The sequence below is a fragment of the Penaeus chinensis genome, chromosome 30 (assembly GCF_019202785.1).
Source record: "Penaeus chinensis breed Huanghai No. 1 chromosome 30, ASM1920278v2, whole genome shotgun sequence".
In the NCBI taxonomy this organism is placed as follows: Eukaryota; Metazoa; Arthropoda; class Malacostraca; order Decapoda; family Penaeidae; genus Penaeus; species Penaeus chinensis.
In genome coordinates, this window is record NC_061848.1 from 14,157,499 (window position 1) to 14,167,039 (window position 9,541).

Here is a 9,541-nt window from a genome sequence, read left to right on the forward strand (position 1 = left end):
ACATACATATATACATATATACATATATACATACATATATATACACATACATATACATATACATATATATATTTTTTTTCTTCTTCCTCTTCTTCTTCTTCTTCTTCTTTTACTTCTTTTCCTTCTTCTTCTTCTTCTTCTTTTACTTCTTTTCCTTCTTCTTCTTCTTCTTTTACTTCTTTTCCTTCTTCTTCTTATCATATGGCTGTTGTCAGGCCTCAGTTTCTGTAATAATATCACCCTTTCCTTCTGAACCCAGGCAATAGTTCAGTGGTCTGGAGTACCAAGCGCTCCAGGTGTCATATCATGGGCGGAACTCATGGCTATCGGTCTTGCTGAAAAAGACACTGAGCTTGAAGATCGTCTTTCTCTGACTGCTGTCAACCAGTGTTGCACTTTGATATATACTTCAGGTAAATGCTTGATGTCTTCCAGCCAGTGATGCATATATATACATTTATATTTTTTATTTATTACCTCTGATGTTAAGGCAGGGTAGAGCATGAGCATTTCAATGTTAATGTAATCATAGTAACTAATTTATAAGTTAGTACTGTCGGTTTTTCTTCGTACCATGTATGCATTCATCTAATACAGTAGTATCAAATTTAGGAGTAAGATTTATTGATTAATAACTCCTTCATATAAAGAATTGCACTAGTAACTTCACTAATTTTTTTATAGGCACCACAGGCCCACCAAAAGGAGTTATGTGTTCACAGGATCACCTCACTTGGGGAAGTTCACAGTACCAGGAAAATGCAAATCATGAATTGTGCACAGAAGTTTTTGTGTCATATCTCCCTCTCAGTCATCTTGCTGCTCAGATGCTTGATGTTTATTTAGCATGTACAATTGCAGCTACAGTTTATTTTGCACAACCTGATGCCTTGAAGGGAACATTAGGTCAAACTCTACAAGAGGTAAGATAATGTAATTACTGTGATCAGAGATATTGGTAGGGACCTATATGGTCACAGTATGAATTTATGTTCTTTCTTTAGTTTTAACCCTAAGAGCTGTAAACCCTCCAACTTTTTTGTCCCAGAGTTATATAAAAGATCTGAGGTTCCACTAAACCAAGTTTTAGTTCCTGATGTTTCAAGAGCTTGATTTTACATGCCAGAAAAATACATATGTATTTAATTTCTGTGTATCATATACATGGAGCATCAGTAGAGTGCAAAATTTAAAAAGTTATTCCTTGTGTATGAATGAAAATCATAAAGTGCCATACACATGTTAATAAAAGAAAAAAGAAAAGGAAAGAAAACTTGTTTCCATCATACAAACAATTAGGTATGTATATAGGTATATTTATATGTATCTATATATATAATATTATGGAGTGTGAATGTGGGCTGGGGGTTTGGCTGATGAAATAAACATTACAAGAATTACTACTTCACAAACATCACCATCCATTAAAAATAAGACGTAAGTAGGAAATAGGACTATATATATATAGGTTCAGTGAAAAGAGGGCCTACAAGGAGCCTGCAGTTAAGGGGATGATACTGTGGTTGTACATAGAGGAGACTTGCCAAATATTACTAGATAAATTTATAACAGGAAGGTTACAGGGAAAAAGCTTGTTAGTTTTTGACAGGTCTTGCACATCCCGATGAATAGGACAGATTACACAGAATGTGGCGTCATGATTGTGGTGAATAGGACTTTAGTTATTTTCTATATTCAGGTGAAGATGTTTGCAGAAGGCAAACCACAAATACAATATATGTTTAAAATAGATTATTTAATTGTGTTCTTGATTCACTATATCCGTTCCTTATCTCTCATCATTGTAAATACCCAAATGTCTTGTATGTAGTATATGGCACTTCTGTATAGAATTTAATATGTCTATAAAAGTGTAGTATAAAGGTAACCAAATGGCACAGTATTTAACATGCCACCCACAAACTGAAAAGACTAGTAATGATGGTGAAGATCATATATTGCAAAACAGGAACAGGTAAAAAAAGACAAAGTAATAAACTTCAGGGAGAGTTAGAGAGCAGTGAAAGAGAAAGCAGAAAAAAAAACAAGAACAGGGACAAGTAAAGAATATATTTCATTTCAGGTACGTCCAACTTGTTTCTTGGGAGTGCCAAGAGTCTGGGAGAAGATATATGAAAAAATGCAGGAAGCTGGTGCTCAAATTGGTGGGGTGAAGAAGGCTGTTGCTACGTGGGCCAAGTACCATGGTCTCAATTACTTCAACGCCTTACGTGATGGCAGGTAAAGCTGTTGGTTTAGCACCCTTAAATATTACTTATTATTATTTTATTTTGTATATTTTTTATGACAAGCATACTTTGTGCCTTTGTGACGTTACTCATGCCTTATTCTGTTACGTAGATGAAAAATCCTACTTGTCCTTATATTCTGTTTATTTACTTGATTGTGTAAATTATTAAGATTCAGATATTTGAATTATGGAATCAGCACAAGTACAGAAAATCTTAACAGCTAAAAAAAAAATAATAATAATGATAGTAATAATGTTTACACTTTTTTCCTTATGGAATAGGACTTTGTCTACATATGAGAGAGCTTGCAACTCATTAGCAAAGGCACTCATCTTGAATAAAGTGAAGGCAGCTATTGGATTTAATCGTGCTGATAAGTTTGTATCAGGTACGTACAACCACAAGAGAGCACACTATATACATGACTGTTCATGAATGACTACTCATTGAAAGTATTTACTGTATTTTCAGCTGCAAATTTGTGTTTGTTACAGGTGCTGCACCCATATCAAAAGATATCCTCGAATATTTTATGAGTATTAACATCCCAATTATGGAAGGATATGGCATGTCAGAAAGTCTCAGCATATGTTCTATGTCATTCCCGGAACAAGATCGCTTCAGGCTTGGTAGTGTTGGCAAGGTATTCTTCTTGTAAAGCTTTTGATATAACATTCAGAGATTCTGAAACTGAACTTTAAAGAAATAGGAGAAAGCACTTCTAGTTTTATTATTTATACAAAATGACTGATGAAAGAGCTTGTAACCCATTGGATCCAGATGCATTACATTAGGCTAAATTGATCAGCCACTCTGCATATATATTTTTTTTTTTTCAATTTCATATTTGTCATTTGACTACATATATACATGACTGTTCATGAACAGTCATGTATATATGTAGTCTATATGGTAATAGACTATTTCCCTTGCACAGATGCCATATCGTCTCTCTAGGTAGTTCATAACTCGGTGCAAGATTAATAACAATAAATAACATTTTGTTATTTGTGTCTTTTTTCTTGCTTTCTTTCTTTTTTGTAATATTAAATTTTCTGTAATACAACCTGAGCCACTCAGGTGGCCAGGAATAGACTCATGAAATAGTGTATTCCCTGGAGCCGACACTCTTCCAGTCATTGCTCATGGACAGTACATTCCACATTAATTTATCAAAGGAAATAATGCTTATTATATATTGTTTGTATTTGGTTGGGGTGAAGTTCACTTCACCCCAACCCACAGCCAAATTTTGCCATGATGGCATGTATATGTCATCTGCCTCTCAAGCCCAATTTTTTCATGGCGCGATGGGCACGTCATCTGAATGACAGGGGTTCATTGTTAAGTTTATTATGGTTTATACTGAAGGTATTTAATATTGTATTAGGGCAAAGTGAACAGGATGTGCTTTTTCATAGTGTCTTGTTATAAAGTTATTATGAAGTAAAGTCACTTTTTTTAAATATTAAAAGTCTAATTTTCATTGCAAGAGAAAATATTTGTATGTGTCATATATAGTAGACCAGTGATATTAGATTAAGTATGATTTAGATTAAACATTTTGAAAATAATTTGAGAAACAATATATTGTTTGTATTTGACTTGTAACTTGCCAACAGGCTCTTCCACAATGTTATACAAAACTGGTACCAGTTGATGGATGCAAGCCAGGTGAAGGAGAGATATGCATGAAGGGAAGAAGTATTTTTATGGGGTATTTACATATGCCGGAGAAGACCAATGAGACCGTAAGGAAATGTTTATTTATATATTTGATAAATTATAGTCTTTAGAATTACATTTAGTGATAGTAATGGTTCTAAAATGTAATTTAAAAACTTTCAGTATCAAAGATTAGTGTTCATATTATTGCAGTTCTTTTAAATATTGTCTCTGTGTTCACATATTATATGCTGTTACTGTATAATATAGTAATCAGATAAAACTTAACAGTGAGAAACGAGAAAATAGAAGTTTACTTTAATGAACAGTTAGAAGTTGGAAGGAAAATAATATAAATAGTATATAGAATATTTCTTGTTTATAGACAATCTAATGGAGGTTCCCTTGTGCACAAGCTTGTGTATCAATCTCCATAACTTTGTGCACATGATCTTTACCAAAAAAACTAATTGTACAGATTGATGATGAGGGATGGCTGCACTCAGGAGATATAGGAAGATTCGATAAAGATGGATTTCTCTACATTACTGGGCGGATCAAGGAGTTGGTCATTACAGCAGGTGGAGAGAATATCCCACCTGTGTTGATCGAAGAGGCAGTCAAGAAGGAGCTGCCATTTGTCAGTTTTGCATTTCTGTGTGGTGATCGTCGAAAGTAGGTTACAATTTTTTTTCTTCATTGAATAATACACATGCTTAGTTACTTTGGAAAGTAAACAGTTAAATGTTTATAACTCTACTGTTACCTACATTCCGGAAACTTCCTGAAAAATGTGATGTGTGACCCATACCTTTGTTTATTTAGGGTGATGCAGTAATTAATGTTGCTCTCCCTCTTCTCCTCTCATCACTATTTTCCCTTCCAGATATCTATCAATGCTCTTGACATTGAAGGCTGAGACAGATGATAACACTGGGGAGCCACAACAGACCTTGACACCAGCTTGCCAAGCAATGTTTAAAGAATTTGGTTGTGATGTCCAGACTGTAGCAGAGGCTGTGGCTGAGGTGAACAAGAATCCCAGTGGACCATTAGCCAAAGCTATACAGGATGGGATTGAGAGGTAAGGCTGTTTGTAGATGCAAAGGAGTTACACAATTTTTTAAAGTTTATTGCATGTTTTTTTTTTCTGTTCTATTCTCTTGTTTGCTGTTTGCCCTGAACAGTCAGTAGGAGTTATCAACATAATCATATCTGATATTGCCATTGTCAGGGAATATCAGTGATGTCAGGCCATTGTCAGTTTTTAATTTTCTCTTCATAATAAATTAAGTTGGGCTGCTTTTTTATTAGATTAGAATTCTTAAGAGATATATTAGAAATGGACAGACAAAGAGACAGATAAACAGAGAAAGGGGTAGGAGGAAAGAGAAAGGTAGAGAAAGTTACAGAAACAGAAAAAGTCAGTTACAGCAAACTGATTTATTTTTAACTCACAGGTACAACAAACATGGAGCAGTTTCGAATGCCCAGAAAATCCAGAGGTGGGCACTTCTCCCTCTAGACTTCTCTCAGCCAACAGGAGAACTCAATAATACTTTAAAACTAAAGAGGAGCTTTGTTCAGGAAAAGTATAAAGACATAATTGAATCCATGTACACACCAAACAAGTCACTGGATGTGGCAAGTAAACTCTGAGGGAAGTTTACTTGCCACCTTGTTACTGTTTGTTTGAAGGTAGTTTTATGTTGTTGAGAATGAAAAGCATATGACTTTCTTTGTTATTGTGGCAGGCGGATGAACAAAAAGGTATGTTGTTGGTGTAATTTGTAGTGATACTGTTAATACAGAATTTAGACTAATTATTTTGAAGTTTGTTGTGTGTAGGTTGTATTAAACTTTTAGATTATTTTTCTGAGAATGGAATGGAGACAACGTTCTTTGTTATTGTGGTGGGAATGAACAAATATGTATGTTGTTGGTATAATTTGTTGTGATACTGTTAATGCAGAATTTAGACTTATTTTGAAGTTTGTTGTGTATAGGTTGTATGAAACTTTTAGATTAGGAAATAAAACCTTACATTATAGTTATCCACAGTTTTTAAAATGTGCTGTCAAGTTTCAACCATAACTTTTCCCCATCTTAGAAAAAATGGGGAAAATATGGGGTGTATCCATGTATTTTATAGTATATATTATAAAAGAGAACTGTTATAAGTGATTATAAAGTAAAAAATCTAATAATAATTAGTAATTTTTCATATGCATTTGTTATTAAGTACACATGCAAATTTCTTGTATAGATTTATTTTTATAAGAAACTACATTTGTATATTTAATGTAAGTATGATGTTTTTCCACAATTTTCTTATGTGCATTGAATAGTATATTAGCAAAAATATAACTTGTTATTTTATTATGAATAAAGTACTAGTAACACTTTTTTTTTTTACTGTTTTACTGGATTACCTCTTCATGAATGATAAGTGCAGGTACTTTAGAAATATATGGCAAGAACCTGTGGTGCAGAAGTGTTTTAGTTTTTTAGGTGTCATACGAATATCATTGACTTGTTTTACATATGAAAAAATACAATTCCTATAGTTACTGTTACTGTTAATAAGCTTAAAACTGTTATACAAGAACATTTTAATATAAGTACAATTTTTAGCACTTCTAGGGTATAAGATGAGTATTATTTCCACAGGATCATATAACTTGAATCAGGCACTTGCCTGGTTCTACAGAATGACCCCCCCCCCCTTTCTTAAAAAAAAAAAAATTATTTGCCAGATAGAGACCATGATAAAGTCATGATTATGGCTTAAACCCACCTGCTTAGAGGCCCTACCAATCCCTTGCTGCTTGCATTACCACTAAACCATGCCAGCAAATTTTAAAACTCAAATAAATGAATTTGCAGTATAATTTTCTTCACCTTTTAATTTCTTGTGTTTTACAATTAATTTGAAATTGTACTTTTTTCATACTGCATTTATTTGTTTTACATTGAATTTGAAATGGTACTTTTTCATACTTTATTTTTTTGTGTTTTACAATGATATAGATGCATGAGAGTTTACAAGTTGCTTGAGTAATAAAACACAGGAGAAAATATCAAAGTATCTATTCAGTCATCTTTTAATGATCAGGCTAAGTGTTCAGTCTAATCATACACTATTAATCTTTAGTCTAGTTGTAGCTCTGAAGCCTCAGATTCATGCTGACATTTTCAACCAAAATAATCTTCTTAGACTAACACAATATCTTCATTACATTCACTTCGTCTTACACTTTTAAAAAATTACTATTGACTATTGAGCTGATTATCAAACATATTTAAAATATAGGGATATAATTATTGTAAACCCAAGGGGTCTGTACATTTTCATTAGTTTTTCTGGGTAGTATGTTATGAAATCCAATTTCCCTTGTATTCAGATGTTTAGTTTATTTTTTTATTTTTTTTATTAGACTAGCATTCATCATTATTCTGTTTTCTTATATCATTATTTCAGAATATATAACAAAAAATACAACAAATAAGGACATGGAAATCTAATGTATTTCTAAGGTCAAGTTACGACAGTATATAGAATATATAATTGATTGGTAGGTGTAGTGTGCGAGTGAGTGTGAGTGTGAGTGAATGGGTGAGTAAGTGAGTGAGTGAGTGTGAGTGAGAGAGTGAGAGTGAGAGTGAGAGTAGGAGTGAGTGTGTGAGAGTGAGTGTGTGAGAGTGAGAGTGTGAGAGTGAGTGTGTGAGTGAGTGAGTGAGTGAGTGTGTTTGTGTGTGTGTGTATGTGTGTGTGTGTGTGTGTGTGTGTGTGTGTGTGTGTGTGTGTGTGTGTGTGTGTGTGTGTGTGTGTGTGTGTGTGTGTGTGAGTGTGAGTGTGAGTGTGAGTGTGAGTGTGAGTGTGAGTGTGAATGTGAATGTGAATGTGAATGTGAATGTGAGTGTGTGTGTGTGTGTGTGTGTGTGTGTGTGTGTGTGTGTGTGTGTGTGTGTGTGTGTGTGTGTGTGTGTGTGTGTGTGTGTGTGTGTGTGTGTGTGTGTGTGTGTGTGTGTGTGTGTGTGTGTGTGTGTGTGTGTGTGTGTGTGTTTTACAATCCACATCCACACACCAACATACACACATTCAATATTACACTTTTAATTTCTTGCAGAAAACCTATCTGACCTTAAATGAAACTGTTAAATTTGTCTTAGATGAACTGAGAAGCCTTTAACTACAAAGCTGGCAAACCTGCTTAACACCTTGATGTGAATATCCAAGCATTTCATACATGCACATGAAAAAACATAATAAGCAATAGCATAAAACAACAGCAATAATGAAAAAAAATATATAAATGAATAAATCATATAAAAGACTGTTAATACTACATTGCATTCCACTGCCGAGCACCAAGAAAAGCCACAACACGGAATTCCATCCTCACTAACTCAAGTATTTTTTGACATCTGTAATGTCTAAGTTCCCCATTTCTTGTTTTTTTGTTTTGCATTTCCTATGATTTTACATCTTACATTTTATTTCTATAAATAAATAAGGAAAGACATAACAGATAAGGAAAGACATAACAGTTACAGTGATAAAGAAACACCTGTTTTGCGTGATTGATAAATAATTTGAATCAAAAGAAAGTAATAATGACACACTGTAGTAACAATAATGACTGTAAATTTAGTGTGGCTAAGCGTTAATCACTAGTTTGGAACAGACTAATAATTACTATAACAATAAATTTACTTACATATAATAAAAAAACATTGACTTAAGACAAGAAGGATAATGTAAACTACAGCTACAATAATATATATATATATATATATATATATATATATATATATATATATATTATCTTCCACAAATCAAACCAGTCCTGAATCCTACATCTGTATAAGCCCTGGCAACCTACTACTGTGTGGCATCATTAAAAGGTAAATTCTATCGTATGAATAATCATTCTATTATGAAAAGGGAAGTTTACTCTGCCTTCATTTTATCTAATGCCAGTGCAATGTTAGGTCTTAAAAGAACAACCTTGCTTTTACTTTCATGTCATATTGGTATCCTACCATGAATGGTTCTGAAAATGCTGTGAGATGACAAATGTAAAACACTTTTGTACTGCAGTTTCACATGCAACAGAATGTACAGCTTTTACTATTCATTCTACAGCAAAGTAATCCCTTTTTATCCTTAAGTACTTTTGCAAATCTTTGAAAAATCCTAAGGATTAAAGAGAGAGAGAGAGAAGTGGATGATGTTTGATGTCTATAATCACTATCACATTTGTTTGTGTTGCAAGCAGAACACACATGCTAGTCTGTAGTGGCTACATCTATCAAGCAAACAATTCAAAATTTGAAATGGTGTAGTAAAACCAGCAGCTGTTAAAAATCTGAACTGAAATACCAGTATATATTTTATCATCGTACAAAACTGCATTACATATAAGTAGAGAGAGAGAGAGAGAGAGAGACTTCATATCAATATCTTAACAAAATAATAACAATTCATACACATGTATGCATACAAAGTCACACATACAGGCTACTTACACTCATACACATCATCTTGGTTCACCAGTCTAATATCAGAGAGGAAATCATTCAATCTTGTAACAAAAGTGTATCATATATGAATCGTGTAT

The 9,541-nt window shown here is 33.3% G+C and overlaps 1 protein-coding gene across 3 annotated transcripts in view; it reads left to right on the forward strand.

Annotated features, from left to right (window-relative positions):
* The window catches only part of LOC125041517 (long-chain-fatty-acid--CoA ligase ACSBG2-like), a 17,804-nt gene extending 10,809 nt beyond the window's left edge, over positions 1–6,995 (forward strand). For all 3 annotated transcript variants that reach the window (XM_047636531.1, XM_047636532.1, XM_047636533.1), the window contains exons 6-14: positions 260–413; positions 685–923; positions 2,084–2,241; positions 2,534–2,640; positions 2,747–2,895; positions 3,875–4,003; positions 4,396–4,592; positions 4,804–5,001; positions 5,378–6,995. In XM_047636531.1, the coding sequence (XP_047492487.1) occupies positions 260–413; positions 685–923; positions 2,084–2,241; positions 2,534–2,640; positions 2,747–2,895; positions 3,875–4,003; positions 4,396–4,592; positions 4,804–5,001; positions 5,378–5,576 (1,530 nt within the window). In that variant the 3' untranslated portion in view covers positions 5,577–6,995. The remainder of the gene's footprint in view (positions 1–259; positions 414–684; positions 924–2,083; positions 2,242–2,533; positions 2,641–2,746; positions 2,896–3,874; positions 4,004–4,395; positions 4,593–4,803; positions 5,002–5,377) is intronic.
* The last annotated feature ends 2,546 nt before the right edge of the window (positions 6,996–9,541 follow it).